At 43.9% G+C, this 26,349-nt stretch overlaps 2 protein-coding genes across 9 annotated transcripts in view; one reads left to right on the top strand and one right to left on the bottom strand.

Moving 5' to 3' along the window:
• Positions 1–2,895: 2,895 nt before the first annotated feature.
• The window catches only part of DEGS2 (delta 4-desaturase, sphingolipid 2), a 36,155-nt gene continuing 12,701 nt past the window's right edge, over positions 2,896–26,349 (top strand). The window contains exons 1-3 of one of the 2 annotated variants that reach the window (XM_032981724.2): positions 2,896–3,001; positions 12,278–13,020; positions 19,564–21,867. In XM_032981724.2, the coding sequence (XP_032837615.2) occupies positions 2,920–3,001; positions 12,278–13,020; positions 19,564–19,707 (969 nt within the window). In that variant the 5' untranslated portion in view covers positions 2,896–2,919 and the 3' untranslated portion in view covers positions 19,708–21,867. Of the gene's footprint in view, positions 3,002–12,277; positions 13,021–19,563; positions 21,868–26,349 lie in introns of those variants that run through there. The other variant, XM_042799025.1, reaches the window with a different exon arrangement.
• The window catches only part of EVL (Enah/Vasp-like), a 134,420-nt gene continuing 132,580 nt past the window's right edge, over positions 24,510–26,349 (bottom strand). For 5 of the 7 annotated variants that reach the window (XM_032981721.1, XM_032981720.2, XM_032981717.2 and 2 more), the window contains 2 exons: positions 26,170–26,227; positions 24,510–25,117 (listed from right to left, as the gene is read on the bottom strand). In XM_032981721.1, the coding sequence (XP_032837612.1) occupies positions 25,080–25,117; positions 26,170–26,227 (96 nt within the window). In that variant the 3' untranslated portion in view covers positions 24,510–25,079. The remainder of the gene's footprint in view (positions 25,118–26,169; positions 26,228–26,349) is intronic. The other 2 variants (XM_042799023.1, XM_042799024.1) reach the window with 1 other exon arrangement.

The following is a 26,349-nucleotide window of genomic DNA, read 5'->3' on the forward strand; positions in this document are numbered from 1 at the left end:
CAGACCACAGATCGGCATCTGCTCCACTGTAGACCTCCATGGGCAATGGGAGGTGTGTGTGTGTGTGGGGGGGTGCACAGCCCTGCCATCTCACCATGGGATACAGGGGGTCTCTGCTCCAGTGCACCTTCCCCCCCTCCCCTTTCCTCCTCTGTTCTTACAGTGACCTCAGTGTTTACATAGATGTCACAACTCCTCCACACAGCTCCAACCCCTCCTCCCAGGTCCCTCAAATACGTTATTGCAGAGGTGCAGCCAATTGGCTCAGCCCTGGTGCAGAGGTGAATCCGACTTGGAGCCAGGGGAGCTTCAAGAAGCTTCTCACAGGGGGCCATCACTGTAGCCCCCTCCCCTGCTACCAAAATCCCCACCACTCACTCAAAGCCAGGGCACGATGTCAGGAATTTCTCTTAGCTAGGCTTGTTGATAATTAGAAATCCTGAACAAGCATAGGAAGTTGCTGAAGAAAAGAGGGCTACAGCTGGGAGAACCTGACAAAATGAAGCATGTTTGAATTGCCATGAAGTGCAGTGAGTATGTGAATCTGTAGAGTTCACAGTCACTGTAGTATTCATTAAAAGGGTTATTATTGCCAGGTGACATTAAAATCGCCCCGCCTTTTCCTTTGTGAATGATTGTAAGCCTGTTTGCACTTTACTGGGGTGCTATAAAACTAAGGATGCCAAATGGTCAGAACTGGATAATACTTCTGCCAATTCTAGAAGACATTCTAAATCTGGCATTTCTTGTTTGTCTAGCACCCACAATTACTTTTAAATTGTTATAATTTGTTTGGCTTATAGAAATATAAAGAATGAAATTCTATCCTCAGAAAGAGATGTCAACTCACTGGAGACAGAAAAGCTTTCTGTTCTTCTCATGTGGTTGGGTTGAGCCTGTAGTCATAAGCTACGTGAAGACGATGCTGTTGCCTGCAAAAGAGATACTTAACTTTCCATGTGTAACTTACCATATGCAATAGCACTAGACTATTGGATAAACTTTTGGGGATGAAGTCATATTTGTTTTCTTTGCAACTTCATGGACTGCCCCACTAATTTGTTTTTCCAGTCACTTTGAGCACTCCTGAGCAGGAAGTGACAGAAGCATGTCAACATGTTCATATTGCCTTTGGCTTCTCCACCGATACTGTCAACAAGCCAAAATGTTTGAGCCAATTAAAGGTTTAGGCTGAGATACTGATGCATCTGCTCTCTGAATAATTCATTCCTTATAGAAACATGTAATAACCTTAACTTGGGGTAACAGTCTATTAACTGGGTTGGGCCCTGCAACTTTATGGAGAACATCAACTTTGTGCTGGAGCAATGGTGAAGAAATCATTGTACTTGCAGAGAGCTGACCTGTAAAAGCAAAGTGGTTAAACTCCTGCTCTTCCTCAGGGTAAAGCTGTTTACCTTTATACCATATTCCTTCCACTCAACCTGATCTGGACCTTTAAGCATTCAAGGGTTTACATTTAGACCACTTCAGGGTCAAAAAAAAAAAACCCAAAACCAAAAAAAACTTCCTAGAGCTTTCTAGCAGTCAGGTGACGGGGTTTGAGGTTTGTGGGTTGGTTGTTTGGCTGGTGTTTTTTAACCTGTATCACTTCATACAACTGCGCTACCAAAAAAATCTTAAATAGTTAAACTAGACTAAAGTAAGAGGTGATAGTATTGCCGATGTTTGCAGGCAAAAATTATTGCTGAAAAATATTTACTTTTCACATTTGCAAGGCTGCTTTTTTGCCCCTTTTAACTTCCAACTGGTATAGGTGTTCTTGAGGGTAAGAGGGTGTGGAGGGAGCTGGAGAGATTCATATTGAAACAGAATGAAACAAAATTGTCTTCTGAGTCGGGAGGTGATCCAAATGGGACGTTGTCAGTGGAAGGACTAATAACTGGGATAGTGAACACTGAAGAGGGACAGTGGATCAGGTATGGGCTTGCAAAAGAACATAGTGGGAACAAGAGCAGCACTTTAATTTTAGCTTGTGTGTGTGGAGAAACATCACCATGTAACACGTGCAACTCCTCTCCCTGTGAATCAGAGAGGCTAAAGAGGTTAGCAAGGTCACCTTAGCTTTAGGGTTGGCAAGTCCTTTGCCTGGCTTTGTTACCAAGGGAGCAGTGTGGTTTCCTGCTACTTCAGTGGAGGTGGTACTGGGCCTGGGAAATGGGCTGCAGGCTCCCAGGATCCAAGTGTGACCCAGCCACGGGCTGGATGCTGCCGGGAAAGCTCAGGCGGGATTTGTCAGAGCAGAAAGGAAACGGGTGTCAGGCATTGGTCATCTTCGTGCCATCCCAGCTCTTCCACCCCTGGAGAGGAGCTCACGTCACTGGGCTTTGCCTGAAGTCACATTCTGCTTAGGGCTGTGCCACTGGATTTATCGTGTTCGGACTACCTTTGCTTTCCAAAAGCTTTGTCTGGAGGTGTCTGGGGACCAGCCTGGAGCGCTGGTGACCCCCTGCGCCCAGAGGCCGTCCCCGGAGGGGATGGCTGCAGTGGCTGTGCTGAGCCCCGGTGGGCCCCACGGTGGTGGCAGCGGCACGACGGGGACCCTGCCGCCCTGCAAACCACCGCCCGCCCCACACAGATCGCTCGGCTGCCTCCGAGGCCCCTAACAGCAAGGCGAAACGTGGTCGGCCCTCTCCTGCCCCAGAGCCAACCCTTTCTCCCCCCGGCTCCTCCTTGCACGCCCGAGGGGGGGGCTCTGCGGCTCCCCCAGCCCCACGCACACGCGAGCCGAGCCGCGCAGCTTCCCCCCGCGGCCACTCCGTCGCGGAGCAGCCTCGGTGCCCGCGGGAGGCGAGGGGCGGCCGGCGAGGCGGGGGCAGGAGGCGGGCGGAGCCGCCCCTCCGCCCGGCGCGCAGCTATAAGGGCAGCGCGGAGCCGCGCGGAGCGCAGCCGGCAGCCATGGGGAATCGCGTCGCCCGCGAGGATTTCGAGTGGGTCTACACGGAGCAGCCCCACACGCAGCGCAGGAAGGAGATCCTGGGTACGTCGAGGGGTTCGGAAGCGGCGGCCGTCGGAGCGAGCGTCCGGGTGGGACTGCACCCCTGGGCGCGGGGGGACGGACGGACGGACGGGCGGAGCGGGGGCTCCGTGCCGGGCTCCCCCGCCGTCTGCGCTGAGCGCCGCTCGGGGCGCTGGGCAGGCTGCGGGGAGCGGGGGCTGCGGTCCGGGGGGGCTCGGGGGGGTCCTTTCCCCGGGGGGATGCTGCTCTCCCCAGCTCTCGCCTGGGAGACGGCGCGGGGCCGGCGGCGGAGCGGGGTCCGGCCGCAGCGGGGGGGGCCGGGCGGGGCGGGGGGGGCACCGCGGGGAACAGCCCCCACACGCCCCGCACCTCGGGCCGGGCTGGGCGGGCGGCGGTCCCGTGTCTGGGCGGTGCAGTGGGAGAGAGGAGGGCGTGGGTGAGCGTTGGGTGCCGAGCAACTGGAAGTCCCTGCTGCTCGTCGGGGGTGAGGTACGCGCTTGTATTTTCACGTTGCGCACACAGCGTTTAACTGCCGGCAGGAGTGTGTGGGGTTGGGAGGTTTTTGCTTTTGGTTTGGGGGGGTTGGGCTTTTCTGAAGGTAGTTTCTGGGAAGAACTAATAATTCAGAATTGTTGGAGAATACTGTTGCGTACCTCCTGAAAATGTATTTTCAACATTTAATTAATAGATAAGTCTGTGTGGTTTCCCTCTGTTTATACTTGGGCTGTTTGGTTGGGTTTTTTCCTTCCCTCTGATGAGTAGGATAAAGTTTTTGAAGATCTCTTATAAAGGAAGGCACTGGAGCTTGTGGCTGAGATGCCTTACAAGGTGTATGATATTTAGATGTAGTTTCTTAACTCCTCCACAATCTAATAGATTAATCCAAGATTAATCTAAATTACAAACGCATTTCCAGTATAGTTGTGGTGATGGAATATCCCAGTCCAGATCTGAATTATATCCAGGCAAATAATAATTATTTTACTATGTAATCATGGTAAAGAGTCAAATGGTGTCATTATATAAAATGATGCTTCTTGGTATCATGCTACTCATCCTTTCAGTCAAGGGCACTGTGTTTTGGTGAACTCTGAGTAGGAGTACGTATGGTGGGTCTCTCCCCTTGCTAATCTCTTGCTTTCCTGATCTTGCTATAGAGCGGGAACTGCGAACCATGATGAAGTCGTATTATAAGGAGGTACTGGAGGGGCTGGACTGCCTTACCCTTGCTGCAGCGAACTCTTTTTTAGGACCTTTCAACTGAATACTCGCAGAGGTTTTGCCCCCACTCTCCTTGGGTTCAGAATGAACAATTGGAATCAAGGTGTCCCCTGCCCCAGCTGTGGGAGCAGAAGGAAGGACATATAAAAATACAGCATGGAAAGAGAGACATGGAAGATGTGGGCAGAACAATCTGTGCCTGTGTCTGACAAGGCAGAATGGATCATGAAACTAGTTTGTGAATAACAAAATGTTACCAAATGATTTTGAAACCATCGTGATATCCCTTGTGATATTGCTATAATGATCGTCACTGTATTATTCAAAGCCTGAGGGTCAGCAAACCCCTGGTATCTAGAGTATGTACTTACCAAAGTGTCTAGTGTCTACTGAGCAGGAGTGCACAGTAAGAATCTTACATACATATGAACAAATATCTATAAACATCCATGTTTTACATTTTTGTATATAGCAGTGCCTTGGGAACAGCATTCCATGCTGGTAAAGGAAGTATTTTCCTCTCAATAGGTTAATAATTGAGTTGCTAAGCACTGAAACTTGATTGTTTTCTGTTTAGGCTGCAGCTTTTTGAAATGTTGGTCTCTCAGACATGGCTACTTGGATTTAAATGCAAACTGAAATTATCCATTAGGAAAAGAATATGGGCAAACTGACAAACATGTAAGGCAGTTTCTTTCCACATAAGTGGTGTGATTCCTTCAGCAGTTGCCCCAATATGTTCCTGTAGAGGAACTGAGAGATCCATCACAAGACTGTGTTTCCTGACTTGAGAGTTAGTAGCCCAGGTGTCTACAAGACTTTCGCAGTTGGTGACAATGTTTGGATGATAACGCCATGGGCAGGGACACCTTCCACTAGCTCACGTTGCTCAAAGCCCCGTCCAACCTGGCCTTGACCCCTTCCAGGGAGGGGGCAGCCACAGCTGCTCTGGGCACCCGGGGCCAGTTGAGCAGCGGAGCTATGAGCTGTGCGTGTCAGCCGGGCTGGCTGGAAGCTAGCTTATGGCAGGACACTGTTGCACTGGATGAATGTACTGGGGATGTCATTCTTAACTGCTGTAATCATACTAGCAAATAGATCAATGTTTTGCACAAGGGGGAGGTGATAATTTCTCTCTTACCTATTTGTAGTATCTTCCTCTTAGACTCTAGGTATTAAAATGTAGCTTCTGCTTGGTATTGTCTAGGTGCCAACTGCTTCGAAGTCACAGTGGAGATCTCTTGCCAAGCTGGCACTTTGACCCTGATCACATTATTGATGTTCCTGAACATGTTATTCACGCTTTTTAGTTTATGAAATTGAATTGTTTCACTGCTGTTCTCGCACTCTCTTGTTTGTGAAAAGCCTGTTACTGTCTTGTGTCAGGACTGAGATTTGTGTAACTCTGCAGTGAGCTGTGTTAGGGAAAGACCTGGCTAAAAACTAACCAGATGGAAGAGAGATGTTTTATCTGGATCTGCTTAGCCTTGCTGCATCGTTATAAACATGCTATTAGAAGGAGACACAATGTAGGGTATAACGTAGAGGGGATATCTACTTCCAGTAGAAATAAGATTTCTACTTTAGTAAGAGTAAGGGCCTGTTGGATTGAAACACTTGGAGAACCATGGTCTTGCACAGTGGGAAGTGTTGGTAGTCTTTCAGTCTTGAGAGAAGATACAAAAATGACACTATAAGCACACAATAAATGGTCATTTCACCTGCAGTTTTCCAAATGCAAGCAAAGAGCAATGTGTTATGGCATGGAAGGAATGAGATCTTATTTGTGCCGTGGATTGGATCTAACTTTATAAAATCGCTGTTGGTTGGTCAGAAAATGTCATGTCTCAAAGGGTCCTTAGGGAAGGAGTTGTTGCTGGTGAGGACAAGAGCTGAATCAGTATCGCTCAGGGTAGGCTAGGAGCATCAGAATATGATCTAACATTCAAGAATAATAATTTTATAATTGGTTCTTTAGCAAGTTGTTTTGGATTGGAGATGGTGCAAGTGTTTTATATGTGCTTTATCCTGTAGAAAGGCTGACATGTTAGCCTGTGGGGTGGGGGGAGGTAGAACAAAATAAAAAGGCCAAAATCCAGTTTATTTTAGCATTTAGCTGATTTGAGTATAATAGTTTCCATCTCTGCTCAGTTATTTAGAGATTAGTCTGCTATTTCTTCCAGCTGACTCTTCTGTTGCTTATTTAAACCTCACATTTATGAAAATTCTGATAAATTGTACCTACTTAAATGTGCAAGATGCATATTTCCTTAGCTTAAATCAAAGCTCTGAATTACTTATACTTCTGGCAAAGAAACTATGAGTTTTTTTCCCCCTTTATGCTGTAGTATGTGGGCACAGTGCTGCCACAGATGTACATGTTCTCTGATAAGCACATTCAGTACAGCTGCTATCTCAGCGCTCATGCCAATTCTTGTGGGGATCACCTATAAAATAAATCACATGAGCAGAATGTCACTGCTTTATGTGCTTGTGGTCATCTGTTGAAAATGTATTAAGTGCAACTGAAAGCTTCAGCTTACTCCACGTTGCAGGTTTTTGTTTCAGAGGGCGGTGGAAGCCTTCTTTCTAGTACTCCTACATCCCTTTACTCTGCCCCAGCTAATAAATGAGGGTAAACAAACAGGTCATAGCTGCTGTTATAGTGATGTGCTGACACCAGCCACCTCTGAGACTGACCGTGTGGCACCACTGCAGTGCTTTGCCTCTGGTGGCCACTTCTGGGTGACCCAGCTCCCTTGGACCAGCAAGCACAAAGCAATTTAGCAGCTTGTGGGTGGCAAATACAAGATTAAGACCCTTGTCCTTACACAGTGGATATATAAAACCCCAGTGTAGTTAGTTGGGCCAAAAAGGTTTCTTATTAGCTTGCATGCTGGAGGGGGTAGGAGACAGTGCAAAGCCAGAAGCTGTTGCCATGCACATCGTTCTCTGTGTGTGTCCTACCTGTGTCCTGGGTCATGTATGGTTTGAATTAATCACAGAATAGTTTGGATTGGAAGAGATCTTTAAAGGTCACCTAGTCTAACCCCCCTGCAATGAGCAGGGACATCTTCCACTAGATCAGGTTGCTCAGAGCCCCGTCCAACCTGGCCTTGAACCCTTCCAGGGATGGGACATCTACCACTTCTCTGGATAACACATTCCAGTGTTTAACCACCCTCATTGTAAAAAATGTTGTCCTTATATCTAGTCTAAATCTACCCTCCTTTAGCTTAAAACCATTACCCCTTGTCCTATTGCAACAGGCCCTACTAGAAAGTCTGTCCTCGTGTTTCTTGTAAACCCCCTTTAAGTACTGAAAGACTGCAATATGGTCTCCCCAAAGCCTTCTCTTCTCCAGGCTGAACACAACTCTCTCAGCTTTTCCTCATAGGAGAGGTTTTCCATCCCTCTGATCAATTTTGCGGCCTCCTCTGGACCTGCTCCAACAGCTCCAGGTCCTTCCTGTGCTGAGGACTCAAGTGTGCTGTGCTGTCTATGAGCATGTTCATGAGCTGAGCTGCTAAAAGGTAAAACACAATCATGTCCATAAACTGACTTGGTTTTATTTTTTTTTTTGGTACAACTACCATCTCCAGCACAGGACATGGGGTAGTAAAGCTAACATCCTGTGCCTGGTGTCTCTTATTTATTCCAGGAGGGACTCATAGTCAATAGAGTGTAGTCCATGACAGGAGCACTACAGAGATTTTTTTTTTTTTTTTCCCCCCTTCTCTTTAACAGGCCTTCTAGAAGTTTTATACTGAGTAGTATCTCCACTTTGATTATACCTGTATGCTGCATCTGTGGTCAAAATAGAGGAAGATGAAGAAATAATATCTCCTCTCTTGTTACTATTGGCTTCTCATGGATGTGGGCAGGGCTGCTGCTCCTTCAAACTTCCATCGCCTCTGTTTGTGGACGGCTCCTGCTCTTGCCCACATCCAAATCCCATGTATGCCAAACCGTGCAAGTGATAAGTATGTGGTGTCACATCAATGAGAAATTGTCTGGTGCCATCACTGAGGTCTAACTGGGTCCCTCCTGAGTCATCTCAGGAACATTGTCAGCAGGAATAGAGGACGAGTGGGGGTCCAGAACAAGGTATTTGGTATCTCCTGAGGAGGAACACCAGGACCTAGTGACTTATGGTTTCTCCAGGGACAGTTACTCCAACCCTGAGGATCACTGTAGGGCTATGGTGAATGCTCCTGGATCTCCAGAGAGGAGCATCAAGGAAAAAAATGTGTCATCAGAGTAATTTGTCAGTAGTGTTTCAGAGTGAGGAATGCCTCTATGAAGGTGATTGATGCTTATGCACAACAGTGGAGTGCTCTCCATGAAATGTTAATTCAGTAAATGAGTTGTTACAGAATTGAACACTTCTGAAGATACACTTGCAGCATTGGTTCTCTCTTGACAGCTGTTCTTTCATCCACACTGTTGTACGTGTGGGAATTGCCATCTTTCAGCATTGTAGTGCAGATTTCAGCTGCTCTGAGGTTATGGTGTAGAGACCATAAAGCCAGCTGGGCAGAGTTATTATAAAGTGCCTGCACTGCTCTTGCGGTGTACTGAGCTTGGAGACAGAAAAGTCATGCTTCTGCACTGCTGTATATCTCCACCAGTATCCCCACCCTCCGAATGGCAGTACAATGGCTCAGGCTGGACAGCTAGAAGCAGCACATGTGGATAAGCTGTCTGCCAGGCTGAGCTAGGAGAATTTCTCAATAAGATGTAGGCTGGAGAATGTGCTGTGGAGACACGGGAGTAGCTGGAGCGGTCCTGGTCCTGTTGGACTCCATAAAGGGCAAATCCTGGTCCTGTGTGGTCACAATGGTCACGTGACTTTGTGGGTGTCTGTCCATCCATTCCCCCCCATCTAGAAGCTCTGAATGATTTTTTTTTTTTTTTTTTTTCCTCCTATTCCTGTGCCCCCTCTATGCCATGATTGTGCATAATGAAGAGCTCACTATAGATTACATTTTATGCCCATCATCATTTATTAGCCCTGACCCAGTGCGTGTTGGGAAGCAATGGACTCTGGCCATATAGAAGGTCATCATTTTTATAATGGAAAAATGTTCAGGGAAACCAAAATGGAAGCAATTCAGGAAAGAGCAGCATGATGAAAATCTGTGCTCAGATGCCTCACAGTGTGAAACTCTAGCAGTCTCGAGAGTGGAGAGTAGGTGTCTATTTACTTCTTGAAGTGCAATGTGTAGGAAATGAAGGTAGTCTTTATTGCGTGGCTGCCACAGGTCTGATAGTCCTTTATGGCTCATGGTTCAGCGCTGCACAGTAGCCCCATCTCTGATTCTCTGTTGCCTTTGGGATGTGCAGATGGCTGATGTCTGGTTTGTGCAGAACCTGCAGACACTTGTCACAGCAGTCTTACAGGGTTGTCCAGGTTTTTCAACTGTAAGTGCTCTATCTTGCCTTACTAGCATTCCTTCAGCTAACCGCAGGGCATGAACACGAGAGAAAAAGGATATACATATTTATGTTGTCACGTTGTTGTGTCAGCACATTCTATATAAACTGCAGTCATCAGGATCACTTAATCTAAGATTAAATGTGTCTCTGAAGAGTGCTTGGCCTTAAGTTTTGAAAGGGTCAGCATTCAACATTTTGCACGTGAAGCGCTCCTGAACCAAAAGGTCTCTGGCTACTCCACCAGCGGGGCTTCCAGCCTCCAATGGGCCCCTCAGCCTCCCTGAGGTTTCTCTATGCCCTGGAAATGGGAAGGCTTTATGAGCATTAATGATAAACAGACATAGTACAGTGGTTTAACTAGTATGCAAAAATCTACTGTTGGAGAGGAGTTAATCATGTGTTGAATTTAATATTAAACCCTAGTGAGTTACTTAATAGCTGTCATATGTGATAAATGCAACCTACCTGCATTGCTGCTTGCAGACACTGTTGCTGCTGGTTGGCAGTTACTACCCTGAAACCTCTTAAATGCAATCTGCAATCCTTGTTAGCTCCCACAAAAAGAAATAGGTCAAACCCCTTCACTGTTCTCAAACTACAGTATAAAGCATCTCTTAGATATTTTCCTATCCTATTAAAACTTTTTTTTCTGGTAAAGGTGGTCTCAATTTGATCAGGCTGAGGAACAGATTTGGTTGGTTTACATTTTTTCATCTCTCCTGGTGACTGCAGTAACTTATCTCTACCAACTGCATGACTGAAAATGTGGCTTGATTTATTAAAGGGCTTTCTGGGTTTTGGACAGATGTCCCTAAGCAGGACATTAAGCTAAATAAAATTGTATTTCTGTAACAGATTTTCTGACTAGGTCACTATATCAGGTATATAATTTCAAAAACTGTGAAAACAAGGACAAACCCAAAACAGCAAAACAAAAAACACTGGGCTTTCCATAAACTTTTATCAAAAAGTTTGGCTGACTTTAGAAAGATATGAACTCTCACTAGAACTTTCCCACCACTTAGGAAATCTCTCTTGCATGAATACTTTTCATGGTGATTTTTGCCCACTTGTCCTCACAAGAGGAAGAATTAAGAATCTCTTTTCTCACCACCCTCCACAGCACTTGTCTAATCTTTATTGTCTCTAGCCTGTGTCAAGCTGGGCTGAAGTTGGCCAACGGGCTCAAAAGCTGTTGAAATGCTTGCAGAGCATGGCCACATCAACCTGCTTCCTTAAGTAGTGCTTCATCTTTCTGAACTTCTGCAAACTTCTCAGGGTTCACCCCTATAAAAAACCCTTCACTGCATCCTGCACTCAGTACCTGCCACTGCTTGCAAGGTCACATGAAATTATGTGCATTGACACGAGCATTTGTTTATAGTATATACAGCTGCATAGATGCACATCATTATAATCTGATTTTATTGCATTGGTATCATACTGTGATAGTCAGGTGATATTTACTTTTCTATTCATAAAATGGGCCTATCAGACTTACAGGGACACACTGTGTAACCTCAGGGTTCAGAATGAGTGACTTGTCCTCCAGTCTTATCTGCGTAAGCTGTAATTATTGAGAAATGCAGAGAAAGAGTTAAAGGACGGAGGCCAGTAGATGGGTAAAACCCATAAAACAGTGGAAAAATTAATATGCAAGTTATTACTGGAAGTCAGAAGTGTGGGTTTGTAAAGAAGAGACATGAAACAATGAACACCAACTAGGAGGTAAGATGTACTTCTATGTATTTCCTTTTTCTTAAAAGGATGAAAGAATGGCCAGTAGAACCAAAGATGAGGAAGTTGGTCCTGGCCTGACACAAGTCAGACCTGGCTAGCCCAGCCCATGTCTCTCTGATGCTGTACTGCAGTATTTATGAGGCTGCATGAAACTCTTGTGTGATTATCTTTGTGACTTTCATGCCTGGTTTTAGTATGTGAGTTGGGAAAAGGCTAACGAATGGGAACTGGAAAAAGAATTTCTGTGTCTTACAAATTCCTAATATTACTGACTGTCTTGTGATGTTACTATGTGCAGAGTTGTATGTGTTGTAAGCACTGGCGAACACTCAAATACTTAGGAATTATTTTTTAATGCTACATTTGTCATCTAACCACAGAGCAAAACCTGGTGAGCCTGTTGCTCAGCCCTCTTTCCTCTGCTAGTATGTCCAAAGCGACAGTGTGAAAAGGGCTACAAAGAAGGCAGTTGTATCCCTTTTGTGGAAAATAGCATCTAGACTGGGCAAAATAAAAAAGAAGAAATTAAAAACTTGGCAGAAGGTGCTTCTTAGAGCTTAAATCTGATGGGTTTTGGCATACTAATACTCATCATTGTGAAGCAATACTCATCATTGTAAAGGCACATGATGCCACATATTTATCAGGGTAATTTTTTTTAATATGTCTATATATATCTAAATCTATCAATATCAATCACAATTAGTCATGATGCTGGAAGTGGGAATGCAGCCCATATGTCAGTAAAGCTTTCATTGTAGTGGCAACCCTACTTTGGAATTGCCGTTTTATAGAAATAGGGGCTCAAACATAGGGTGTTAAAAATAGAGTCCCAGTGGTGATTATGATTACCTAACTGTGATCTAATGAGATTTTTCTCTGCATTTTTCACTTTAGCAAAGTATCCAGAAATCAAGACTCTGATGGGACCAGATCCACATTTAAAGTGGATCGTATCTGGAATGGTTTTCATGCAGTTTCTAGCATGCTACCTGATGAAAGACTTATCCTGGAAATGGATTTTCTTCTGGGCTTATGCTTTTGGGGGTTGTATCAACCATTCGCTGACCCTAGCCATCCATGATATTTCACACAACGTTGCCTTTGGGAACAAACAGACCAAGTGGAACCGATGGTTTGCAGTCTTTGCCAACTTGCCAATTGGCATTCCATATTCTGCTTCCTTCAAGAAATACCATATTGACCATCATCGGTACCTTGGTGGGGACAGCCTGGATGTGGACATTCCCACAGACTTTGAAGGCTGGTTCTTCTGCACACCACTTCGGAAACTGCTTTGGCTTTTCCTCCAACCTCTCTTCTACAGTCTGAGACCACTGTATGTGAATCCCAAAACAATTACACGGATGGAAATTTTTAACGCTCTTGTCCAGTTTTCTATAGACCTTATAATTTACTACCTCTGGGGGCTCAAACCTATTATTTACTTAATAGCAGGTACAATTCTCTGCATGGGTGTACATCCCATTTCTGGGCACTTCATAGCAGAACACTACATGTTCTTAAAAGGGTATGAAACATACTCTTACTATGGACCTCTGAACTGGCTCACCTTTAATGTAGGGTACCACATGGAGCATCATGACTTCCCCAGCATTCCTGGATGCAGATTGCCAATGGTAAGTATAGCATGAGCACAACTGAATTTTCTTTTACTAAGAGCTGGTAAACTGTCCCAGAGAAATCACTCCCCATCATAGCAGTGGATCATTATTTTTTTTTTTTAAAAAAAAAAAGGATAAAAGAAGAAAGATTTTTGGATTTGTTTCTAATTCTTTAATTTTAGGCAGGAGATTGAGAGAAATGACTGCCAAACTGCTGTAATATTTAACTTATTTGATGGAAACAGGAACATCTGAGCTTCAGAGGGCTTGAGGAATACTTTTTGCATAATAAAAACCTCCAACAATGCTCTAAATTTCTCCATTTCCTTCCCTCTGTCACCGGGTTCCATCTCTTTGAAACTTTAAAGACCCATTTAAACTGAGGCAGGTGGCAATTACTACTTGAAATTTGTCTAATGATCAATCTGTTAACTATATTGCTTGATTGACATCAAACAAAAGCCTTTCTATTTCTGAGATGACATCTGTATCAGGGCATGTTCCAACCTGGCACAAATAGCAGTAGAAAATAAAGTCCCACTCTACATGACTTGTTTTAGCTCTGCTGCCCCACCCACAGAAACTGAGGATACATCTATCATTGGGAAAGTGCTGTGGCTTTCCTCTTTTGAAAGTCAAGCCCCTTTTTGTTTACATATTATCAGTTGTGGGAATCAAATTTGCAAAGCCCAGGTGTCTAGGAATGGTTTTCAATCTCCCTCCAGGTATGTAGCTCCTTTTCTGGGTTTTAATACAAGGGTTCCTCATCAGGTGCTCACAGTGTTAGAGGTACGTGACTTCGAAGTATTACTCCTACACACAAATCCTCTGGCATAGCAGGAAGGAAACATCTTCTGTCTCTGATCTGATGCAAAGTTGGGGGGCTGCTACTGCAACGTCCTCATGAGGTGGAGGTAGAGCTGAGGAGTCTGAGGTTCAGGAGCTATGACCTCCCCACTGCTGCATAACATGTACAGCTTTTTTGATGGTATATCCAAGCAAACTCTGCTGTATGGGCTAATGTTCCTCATCACAGAAACACTGTCCAAGACGAGATTCAAAACAAGAGGAGATATTCTTAGTGTGTGAGGAGCCTCTATATCGCCTGCAGTTCAGGTTTAACACACCTCCTTTACTGCTGGAAGTCAGTTCTGGAGAGGCTGGCCGTTCCTGGCGGGGGTCGGAGCAACTGGTAAAGCAGCCCACGTTCACATGTGAAATTCTCCTGTCAGGCACTCCCATTGCTGATACACCTGATAGCTCAGCTGGGGAGTGCATAAGCTTAACTATAGTTTTGAATGTTCAAACTTGTTAGATAGGCTTAGATATGTAGATTACTGAAAGTAAATAGAAGAAGAGAAGAGGGTTAGCTCTGCATCTTACAGAAGGGAGGTGAGTGACTAATTGAACTTGCTGGGACTGTTGCTTCAGACCTAACTAAGACCTGAAAAGTTCTTCCCCACCCATGCCACAAATAGTTCAGCCTAATTCCTTGAGGCAGTGCAGCAGCTGGAAGTGTCTGCCCTTCTGTGTAAAGAGGATAGAGTTATTAGTTGAGTTTCATGGGCTTGTGTTCATGCGCTTCTAGCTCTTGGACAACTGAGGCTTGCACTCCTGGTGGAGGAGATGTCAGGCTTGTCCTGCGTGGAAAACTTTGAGTCTTTGAGTGGTCAATTGCAAGCGAAAATCTGTAAGGAAGTGAAAATCCTTTGGCAAAACAGTTACTGTAGAAAATCCTCTGTCCGTTAAAACAAGTTGGTTTTTCTTTTCTGCAAATTGAGAAGAAAAATTCACCGCCTCTTTGGTGGAAGAATGTAAGGGGACAGATCCTTTCTGGATAGCTTTAAAGTTTGAACTTCATAACAGGCAGGGGTAGAAACCTCCCATTGTTTTCCTGCTTAACCTCACAGCAAATTCTTCACTCAACAAAGGTCTAGATTTTTCAGATCTAGTCTCTTAGGCACTTGAACTTCTAGTAGTTGAATTGTGTAACATGGATGACCTCTCGGTATATCTATTTTTGGTTTTAATTATTGGCAATTAGAAAGTAGAATAAAGATCTTTATTTGGTTCCTGCATTATTGAGAGGAAGGGAGAAATAGGATCATAGAATAACTGGATCTTAGTCTTGGAAAGTTACTGGCTCTTCAACTTGCTTATCAGAAAAGTAAATTCAGCTTTGTCCTTTGCTACAGGTGTGTCATTCAGAATGTTGTGAGTAATGTGTTTGCCACTGGAAAGACCTTTACCCTAGGAGCGTGACATATTTGAAAGAGGAAAAAATAGGCTGTGCTGTAAGCCTATAGATATTAAAGATGAGTGACATGAGTGTGCAGTAAGAACTTGCCCCACTAGTGTAATGAGAGATTACACAAGAGAGAATGAAATTTAACATTATAATGAAGGATCTGCTCTAAAAAAAACACTATAGACTTAGGACTAGATTAGTCTTTGCATGAAGCCTTACAACTATAAAATATTGCATTATTTACCAAATGAGTAAAAAGAGTCTCTCTTCATTATCTGAAGGATTGAATATACTTATGGAGAGCAGGGACAGGAGAAGGAGGCAGAATTCAGTACTCTTCCTACAAACTTCAATAAAAACTGTAGTGTTACCAGAGGCAAACTAGTTACTCATTAAGCTTGTGGGAAAAGGAAAAGACATGGTATGAAACCAGATTTATTAGACAGACAAGACTGGAAGACATGGTAGATGTGTTGGTTTTGAATTGCAGATTTCATTAACCCTATGATGGCCAGGAGGACTAGCTTGAGTGCTCCTCCCTGGTCAAGGACTATAGAGGGAACTTCTGTAATATGCCTTCTATCATTCTAAACATTATTTATCAGCTGCTTGTCATAAGGATCTTTATATTCTGTATACTCCTAGGACAATGGGTCTAGAGCAGTTATGGTGAAATATTAGGTTGCATTTAACTTTTTCACCTATCAGATACAGTGGAGTAGGATCGGGATCCTGTTGCTGTGCTCTACAAGCACAAAACCAATAGCAACGTTTCAGTCTAAAAATGTGATTTCTAGCCTAACACCTTGATCATCATGAAGAAAAACCTCAGTATACCAGGTGCCAAATACCTAATAACCTTCTTGCAGACTTTGCAATCTCTTGTTATCCTTCCACGATACCTTCTATTCACAAACTAGCGATGAGTTAAAACTTACAATTGAGATCTGTAAGGAGGAAGGGAGGGAGGAACTGAATCAAATAATCTCCAAGCGTAATATGGAGAGCTTGAGGGGGAAGGCAGGAACAGGATTTAGGAATACTTTGTCACAGGGCCTTCTTCTTTGAGATGATCTATGATCTGGCTGCAAAACTTGCTACCTGGAAACTGCCATCCAGAGGTTTTGTACTGCATCCAGGATGCAAGTTAGAGGATGACTCTTCTGGCCTCAAACGTACCTATGAGATGTAGTTTATTGCTGTATTTAAAAGGGAATTTGCATTAAAATCAAATTACTTTCTGCCCTCCCACCCTCTAGATTTTCTGGTAGGTAAGGAGGAGATAATTTTGTTTTACATATGGAGATGCTGAAAGAAATTACAATAGATGAGGTGTTTTTAATGGGAAACTTCTACATAGATCCATTGTAAAAGAAACCACTTTTTAAATGATTTCCTGCCATGTGATAGCGAAATGGGAACCTGTACCTAACAAGCTTCCTTGTATTTTCCATAAGAAAAGCCTTCAGAAGTTCTCCATCTAACCGCATTCATTAAATTTTCCCCTTTCCCCCTTCCTTTGTCACAAATATTTTAGTTTACCTTCCCCCTTCCATTGTTTCTGTACATCTCATACAGTTGTCCTGCCCAGAGCACAGGGACCTTGCCAATGGTGCAAGGGCTGCCTGCCTTCCTGCACAAGGTGCTGCTGAGCACAAACCCAAGCAGAGCAAAGAACTAATTCATGTAGGTGTGAGTCCCTGTCCTGCAGCAGGGTAACCCAGTCCAGTGCAAGCCCCTGGTCATCTCTTGTGGTTTCCATACTGATCTTCTCACTCAGAACAAGTTGCCACTGTACTCTGCAGGAAGGTGCTAAATGGATAAGCTTGGTGAACAAGCAACTCCTCCATCACCTGATGGTGGCAAGCAGCTTGCCAGACATGACTAGACTGCCTGATTCCAGAATATGGTGTGTATGATCTTCAAAATTCACTACTGGGTATTTTGCTTAATCATCTTAATTATCAAATAATACTTGTATTCTAAGTGTCTGTTTTAAATCTGTAATACATCTCCAGAATATATGTATGGAATATATTTAAGTGCAATTTTCCAGACCTGCATGTTGTGTCTGCCTGAGCTCTTCAGCACTATGCCCAGACTACACTGCTACTCATGTTTGCTGAAACTGCAGAAACTATTGGGTTGAACATAGGCTGTTTATTGGCCTCTTTCCTTGGCCATTTTTTCCTACTTTGTCACTAGGGTCATTTTAAGTTAGCCTTTGGTGCCAGAGGGCACAGCTACTGCCTGAGACATAGTTTATAGGAGCTGAACTTGTTTCTATGAACCTCCAACCTTCCACTTTCATGTGCAAGTGGCAATACAGAGAGACTTTCTGAAGCCCTCGTAGTGCTTAAGAGTCTAACATGATCAGAAAGCTCTGCAGAATAACGTAACTAGCTGAGAAAACATGTCTGGTTCAGACTACTGTCTCTGTGGACAAGAAAAAGATGGAGTTTCTGGAGAAGAGGGCAATGGTAGACTTACCGTATGAACTTGGCTAGCATAGATAGGGGCTGAGTTACTGTTGCAAGTCAAAATTCAGGCAGAACTTCTAAAATGGAGGTAGGAGGGAAGGTCTGTAAGTAGGGAATGACCAAGTCAGAGCTAGAGTGAAGCTTTTGGGGTTGGGTATCTGAGGCCCACTTTGTGTCTGCATAAGGCTTCGTTAGTAGCTTTCAAGGGACCTTACTGTCTAAATAGTCCTCCCTCTCATCCTTCAGCTATTTCAATTACCCAGCTGAGAAAAGGGAGGATACAAAACCCAGATTAAATTATTTGACTGTGGATACAGGAGGAGCACAGGGAACTATATCTGCATCTCCAGAGATCTTACCTGGTGCCTGGAAATCACTCTTCTTCTAGTCATTAATAAATATCTCTAAGGGGAATGCTGATATTGTCTGAATCCCGTTGAAAATGAACCACATTTGAAGTACAGACCAACACTTTAAAGTAGGATATAGAGAATTATTAGTAAGTCAGTGGTATTCAATGAAAGGCTGAATGCAATTAGACCTGAACTGAGTCTTCCACCTCCAACACAGCACTACCACACCATGAGCACAAGAAGTGCATAGGCGCTGAGGTACAGAGGTGAAAGTTCTTAATGAAACTTGTACATTGTCCAAACTACCTCACAGGGAAGTATCTGCTAGGAAACTGAATTAACGAGATAACTAGCAGTGAGCCTTAGTGGCTTATAATTTAACTGTCGTTGGGATTCTTACCTTTTCACAGTCAGAATGCTGTGTTAAGATTTCACTGTTACACCTTGGATGCTGATGAAACTCTCCTCCCAGAGACAATTTCTATGTAACCCTTCTGCTCTTCACTGGAAGTCTGTACTGTGCTTAGCATAGCTGGCTTTAAAATTCTGCAGGGTTTTTAAAGAGAGAAGTCATGCTGTCCAGCAAGACAAACTACTCTAGAATAGAGCCTTGTTTGTCTAGGAGGTGGAGCCGTAATAAAAATATGCAAGCGTACTATAGTTACCAGACTCTGCTGGTTCATAAGTGTGTTCAAAAAGCAGAGCATCTAGCTGGAGCAGGGACTATGGATAACTTGGGAATCCTCATAGTCACCTCAACATCCCAGGATTGAAACCTCTTTGTCCCCTGGTTCTGGCCTTACTCCCAGTACAAGTGCCACCCCCAGTGAGGCACAGTGCTTCTTTGATGGCAACAGCCTTAAGACTTGGGGAGGGGATTTGTAACAGGGCTGAAATTTTATTAGGGTTGTGATCTACTAATAAATCTTGCAGCATTTTTAACACCAGACTGAGGAGAACTGACAGCCCCTGCAATTGCCTCTGCCTGCTGGAAAAACCCAACTCAGATTTGCATCATGGTAGCAGAATGGAGGAAAGAAAATTAAGTGTAGGCAAGGTTGTGTCTGGCATTTTCTCAATTGTTATTTCTCTAACTGGAATCCTCGAAAGATGAGTAGTATGAGTGTCAAACAGGGCTTTAAATACAGTAAATTGATGCCTTGGCAATTTATGAGGAGAATTAGTCATCTCCTTGTGGAGATCCCTCCACCTCCAAAATGAGAGAAAATAGTTTTGACTGAAGGCAGTGATCCATTGTGTTTCAAATTCTGACATTGTGAGGCAAAACTTACATCAGGAATCTGCGAAGAAGTATCTAAATGTATTTAAGTACATCTCATTTGGCTGAACTTCAGAAGCTCACAAGCGGTAACAAGTAACTTCAGGTTATGGCTGTGCTATCAGATCTGAACGTGAAGACTGAAACACACCCCACGCCATGCAGCTAAACAGCACGTTCTCTCTCTTCTTCTTCCAGGTGAAGAAGATTGCAGCAGAATATTACGATAACCTCCCACATCACCTGTCCTGGATTCGAGTTCTGTGGGACTTTGTTTTTGATGACACTATTGGTCCTTATTCAAGGGTTAAGAGACTATATGAGCTGGCACAAGAAAGCTAATGGACTAGTTCCGCCTGCTGCATTGATGTTTTGTTTGTCTGTTTGAATGACTTGAGTTTTCTGCAGAAGCAGAAGGATGTTTGTGCGTGCTGAATTAGCATTGGTGTGTGGTCCTTAGACCAAGAGGATGAGTGTGAAAATTGAGAAATTGGATGCACTATTTTAGACTATTGATACTTTTCAATAAAGAGTATTTGTATATGTAGCCCTGAGAAACTAGATTAGAGTGAGCTATGATTATGTGAACCTTTGGTCTAGGCTTAGAATTAACTTCCTGGGCCATGTGTGCCTATGTCTGAGTTTTGGCCTGGCCTGCAATGGAGAATGCTTGGTGCGTGTACGTGTGAGCATGCACATGTGTAGTTTAGGACTGGTTTCTCTTCATGCTAGATTAGATGTAGATGCTCTGCGTGCACAGGATTCTGAAAGCAGGAAGGACTGGCACGCAGGAGTAAATGATACTTTCTAGAGAACGCAAGGGTGCCTTCAGCTCAATGTCTTGTCTAATCTAATATTTTCTGATAAACTGGTAGCAAAGATTTTGTATATGCAATGGAATATGTGTATATTTTTGTACATTTATATCATTATTTTAGTAGTTGTTGTTTGACCTTTATGCCAGGGCTTTGTCTAAACCATTTCTGAATGCATTTCTATTCTTAGGATCTAATATTTAGAGTAGCTAACTGTCAGAGCTGAACTGTGGCACGGAGAAACCGTTTCTTTAGTCTTCCACTCACTGCCTGATCAGCAGTATGGATGTGCCCTGTAGGAACAGGGTAGTACTTTATCACTCACCTTTTCAACAGTATTCATAACTTCATATTTCTCATCCTTTTCCCCACTGTAAGTCCTTCTGGGATTGGAAAGGTTCTTGCCAAGGTTGTTAATATTCCGATTACCTTTCTTGGTCTCCTCTATATTAATCCCCTTTCTGTGCAAAGGAGTTCCGAGTATGTGTCAGTAAAGCCATGGAGACAGTATGGTGATATTTGTTTCTACCTGCTTTCAGAGTAATTGTAACTTTTTTTCTTTGTCATTCAAGGAGCACTGACTTGATATTTGTGAAGCACATGATACTCCAGTTATATAAAAGTTGCCACTGATAGTGTTAAGGGGATATACCTGGAACATGGGGCTGGGGTTGTTTCTCTCCCTACATATCTTACTTTGTGCTATTGACATTAACCTTTACCTGTCATTTCTACCCACTGGAATAGTTAAATCTTCCTGCCTGTCCTCTCCAACTATAAACTTCTGGCTATCTTCAATAATTCCATATCAACAAAACCTTAATCACTGTACCTTTCTCCAAGCAGAACAGTATCTTGGGAGTCAGGAGTTCAGATGCCATCTACCAACTTCCCTCCACCCTGGAGAGATAACAACTTATTTCTGTCCTTACTAAGTGGTTAAAAGAGAGATCTATAATGGTCCTTTTATACTCTAACCCTCTAACAGTTTGACTTTTTTGTTTTCTTCTGGAAATCCATGTTTGTAACAAAGAGGATTATTGTGCATTCTCATTGGTTCCTCAAAGTATGCTATTAGACCTGGAAAGCCTGATTTCCTCAATAAACACAATTTTGTTCCGTTTCATTTCTTCTTCCTACAGCACTGGTCCATTTGCTAGCCTGGCACAGCAGGTAGCCAAGCTAGCCTGCTGCAATTTGGGTTCCTCCTCCTCCTCCATTTCCCCTTCCATTTTTCTCACCCATCTGATTTTGGCAGTTGGGTAAATACCTGTTTTCTCAGCAGTGCAAGATCCTTTGTGATGCAGGGGCTGAATACCAGTTCATTCACAGATGCTGATTTGGTCGGTGGGTTGTGCTTCTGGAAGAGGAAGAATGTGGCTTGTTCAGACACTTCAGCCTTCACTGCTTCTTCAGTAAAGAACATACTTAACATGTTATGTCTTAATTATTAAGGCCTCTTTTCTCCTGAAGGAAGAAGCTTTGGTGTGGGAACCTCCATTGACTTCTTTGTATCAGTGCTCATGTCAGAGAGCTTCAGTTTTTTATTAATTTATTTCAATGTTGCTGGCACTCCACGATCATATATTCCGGTTTCTGTGTTCTCAGCAAGTTGTTCCTCAACTCTCTTGGCCAGTTTAGCAAGTTAATATAAAAACCATAATAAAGATTATGCTATCTTCCTCAATCTGACTATTGTCCTTCTCCTTTGTGGTGAGTGACCTTTCTATAGTTCCCTTACTCAGCTGTTCCATGATGCAGTCACCTATGAGGTCTACAGTAGCCTAGCCTGACACAGAGGCTATGTTGTAAACAGAGGGTAACCAAAATTGGCAAATGCTTCTTACCCTGCCTCCCATCAGTATTTCCATCACATTCCTAGCTTGCTTTGCCTGGGCAGCCCCACAGCCCTCTTGCTGTGCTTTCTCCACCTCGGTGGGAATTTGAAGTGTCTGTAAGCCTGCTGTCTGCAGATGTGCGGTGCAAGCCAAGTTTCAGTGTGTCTGGGTGCTGCTGGAGAAAGCTGTGATCCTGTCTTCTCTATCAGCACTTGTACTTGCCACTACCAGTAATGTTGAGAGAACAGGGTTTTTTTTGTAACCACAGGGCATATGGTCTGGGTTAAAAGTACATTAGGGCTATATATAATTTTATTCTCTTTGCTTAAAGATTAATCCAGATCGCCTTCACTGTGTGGCCCCACTAATACTCTGGCAAGAGGAGGCAGGAGGAACAAATAGCTGTGTGATGGGTTAGAGTGGAGGTTAGTGCCCCCTTTGATTTCTTCGATGTAAAATGCCTGTGGCCTGCCCTGTTGCAGCAGCTCAACAAGCATACCATGAAGGGACACCCTTCTCTACAGAGGCAACAGGCACACCGAATTGTTGTCTGGGAGGGGGAATCCTCCATCAGTGCCACTACTGCAAATAAGCCTCCCCGTGCATCCCTGTCACTGGAGCCGAAAGCTGGGAACCAGCAAAGCGCTGGTGATGCCAGGACCACTCCCCTGCCCCTATCAGCCAAGCTTCCCCTTCTGCCGCTGCGCACCTTGCTCCCACAGCTATTAAGTAAATGCCAGCTTATTATGTCTTAATTATATGAGGCCCACAAAGATAGAAGAAAAAAGTAAGAAAAACTAATTTACAGCTGGTGGCTGATGTTAGCGGAGGGGCATGCTGTATCCAGGCTGTATACTCTGCCTGGTTATTACTGACCTTAGGTATAATGCCACATTCCAAGGGAAGACGTGAACCATGCCAGGCCCTAACTTCCTGAAGCTTAATTAAGATTATGGGAGAGTTTCACAGAATGGTTGTGATCATTTCAGAGACAGCAGTTTTGAAAAGTACTTGTCACCATCAGGTATGCCATTAAATGGGTTTATAATTAAGAAATACATGAGCTACTATATGAGATTTATGCAAGAGAGCATTATAATCTTTGCTGCTACTGATGCTTGTCTGTGCTCTTCCTACTGGGAAGGCTCCTCCTCCTGGTCCTGGGGTTGTTGTATTGTCATTTGCCTGCTTTAGTTCCCATGTGGAAATCTCACCCCTCTGTCTAACCTGTCTCGCCTTCTGCTGGCATTAAACAGCTAACAGATACCAGGCTTGGTTTGGAGTTTACCATTGCATTAAACTAACATTTCTCTAATTTCTCCTGTATTTAATCTACAGTATAACCACACTGTAAAAAAGACACTTTTCTAGACGGCAGATTGGGTTGCTTTGAAGAGTGCTAAAGGACAACGCCACACTCTCCAAGCCAAAGCGGGTAACATTTCACAACTAAGTGCAAAGCACAGCCCGCTCTGCCTCCTCTCCTGGGTCTCCTGTTGCTGGCTGGCAGTCCCTCCTGCCTGCTGCTGTGCTCGGGGAAGGTCTGGGGGACACGAGCAACGGGACAGCCACAGACCCTCCTGGGCTGCTGCACCAGGCTCTGCTCCCAAAACTATTCCTGGGGCCTGGCTTTTAAAACACAATCTTCAGTATGGCCTGAAGCAAAACTGGGGGCTTGGAAAAAGTCTGAGATTTCAATAGCTGAACTCCAATCTCTCGCCTTTTGCACAAAGTTATCAAGAAGATGGTATCAAGACTACTGCCATGTAAAGCTTGCACCAAACTGAGTCAAGAAGAAATTCCCAAGATTGCACTAGTGGAAAGAATGGCTCTGAAGGAAAAAAATTGTGTGACCTTAAAGATATGACTGGGTGTGCGCTGTTGTTTGGTGTCCTGTACTCATTTCTTTGACTTTACTTTCTGTGAAATAAAGCTCAAGACCTGCACAACATTAACAAATGAAACGTGAGCTACTAACAAATGACCCCCCGTAAACCTCTCGTTCAGCAGTGCTGTGCCAGCGATTACAGCTTGCCTCCTCCTAATGCCTTCGGTAGCCTCCTTCTGCATAAATACCTCCCTTTTATTTACTGAGAGCCCTTATGAGTGCAGGTGATGGGACCTGTTTTTTCAGTGATGACAGGAGACGCAGTGGGACATTAGTGGTGGCCTAAGAAGATCTGTAAGCCACTGTCCTTCCCTGACAAAACGTTGCTGAGGTTGCAACAACACTGACTGCAGGAGCTGGTGCTCAGCCGGCGATGCGAGGAGGGGCCGGGCAGGTGAGAGCCACATCTCCCTGTAAAGGCAGGCAGGGCTGCTGCCATCGCACCACCCCCAGATGCTCAGGCTCTCTCCTCGTGCTCGGCGGCGCTGGCCGGGCAGAGCTGCCACTCCACGGTGGCTCTCGGTCACCTTCCTCTCATCGTCAACCCAAGTGACATAGAAGTGTGAGAGCTCGAGGGACGAATGAAACAAAGAAAGGCAGGGCCATGTGGACAATGAACAGTTTATTACCAATATGAACACAGATACTGTGATGCACTGACGTACCATTTTTTTATATTGTGATAACTCTGAGACAAAGAACTTGTTGGCTGACAACTAACATGTCTCTGTTTCTTCTGGTGATGCCACAATACATTTCTGTTGGCAAAGGATCTTCATTTACATTGCAGACTACTAGTAAAATTACTTTGAAGTCATCTATCAAAAGCAAATGGTTCACGTGTGTTCTTATCTACTACTAAAAAGAAAGGTAATACATTTAAATAAGCAAATACAAAATACAAAAAAGGCTGACAAATCCAATGTGCAGTGTCAGATGAAATCTAAAAAATCCAGAAATTTAAAATTTAATATTCTTTAGATTAAGACTTTTAAAATGAAGCGAATCCAAGGCAGCAGCAAGCTTCAAAGTGTGCTGAGTCTGCTAATAAAAAGGGTATAAGAACAAAGACAGTGCCGGTGTCCTCTCTCACCATCTTGCATGACCTTGGTACTCTTAGAAATAATCCGATCTTCCTAGCATTCTTAGTACCGTCCAAATGCTTTGCAATCATTATGTTGTACTGATTCTACTCAACTCCTGCCGTATGGCTAGAAAACCAAACCAGAAAGTTAATGCATAATGTTATACCCGGTGTGATGGAAAATGCTAAGTATAGAGATTGCAGAAAGTACACGCTGGTAAAAGGATGAGTGGAAGGTAAAAGGATGAGTAAGGGTAAGCAGTCAGCTGTTTGCTTGCAAACTGCAGTACTGGTTTAAGAAGTTGCACCTGTGGTTTATATGACTGTCTTATTTTGCACTGGAATGAACTAGGGAGGCTCTGAGGGCCAAGCTGCTGGGACGGTAGCGTACAGGCGAGGGTCTCCTCAACTGCAAACTGTCCCGAGGTTTTGTGAGCACACAGGTCTAGGGCAAGGGGACAGGGAATGGATTTTAGCTGTTTTACAGTCTCCTCTTTTTCCACTTCTGTGTGAATCTAAGATGGGGAGTGCAGGGTGTGGACATGCATCTTCATATGCCCTAATGCGGGCTTCAAATAGGTATTTTGCTGTGCATTTCAATAATGGCCCTGAAAAATACATTTAGTCATACATTGCAGAGCAATTTATAAAAAAGCACTGATACATTTAGTACAGATGTTGTACTTTTCAATTAATTGTAAAAATACATGGCTATTTGGAAAGCTGTAATTGAGTGAAGGTCTGAAATAGCTCTTCAAGCATAGAAAGCCTACAGAAAACGCTCAGGATTTTCAGTTTGGTACCTTTGTCCCCTCCTCATCCCGGACCTGTGTGGCTGGCTAGTTACAAGTGATTTCACGCTCCCTGACTGATAAATTGACATGCCATGGGCTACGAGCAGGCCCTTTCTCACCCTCCACCTGTGAGAAACATTGTCCACTGAATTTCTCACAGGTTGGGGGCGAAAATACTTGTCAACAGCCTAAAAATAAAGGATGTAAACACAATGTCGTGATCAGAGCTCAGATAAGGTAGATGCTTGTTCTTCAAATGTGTACATAAATCAGAGCTGCTCAGAGAAGTCTGAAAACACCAGGGAACTCTCTGCAGTTCCTATCATCTTATCTACAGAAAATTAGTCATAAAGATGAGAAAAATAATGATTTTTCTCTTTCTTACCATCAATTATCTCCTCTTTCACTTTGTGTAACTCTCTTACAACTTCCTCCAATATTTCCTGATGAGACAAAACACAAGTCAGCTGCTCAGAATTTCCTTCTAACTGGTGGAAGAAAATGCAAGTTTAATACGGTTGTGCTTGTCCCCCGCCTCCGCTGACGATCAGAGCCTAGCACTACT

This window comes from Tyto alba, unplaced genomic scaffold (genome assembly GCF_018691265.1).
Source record: "Tyto alba isolate M040663 unplaced genomic scaffold, T.alba_DEE_v4.0 Super-Scaffold_29, whole genome shotgun sequence".
In the NCBI taxonomy this organism is placed as follows: Eukaryota; Metazoa; Chordata; class Aves; order Strigiformes; family Tytonidae; genus Tyto; species Tyto alba.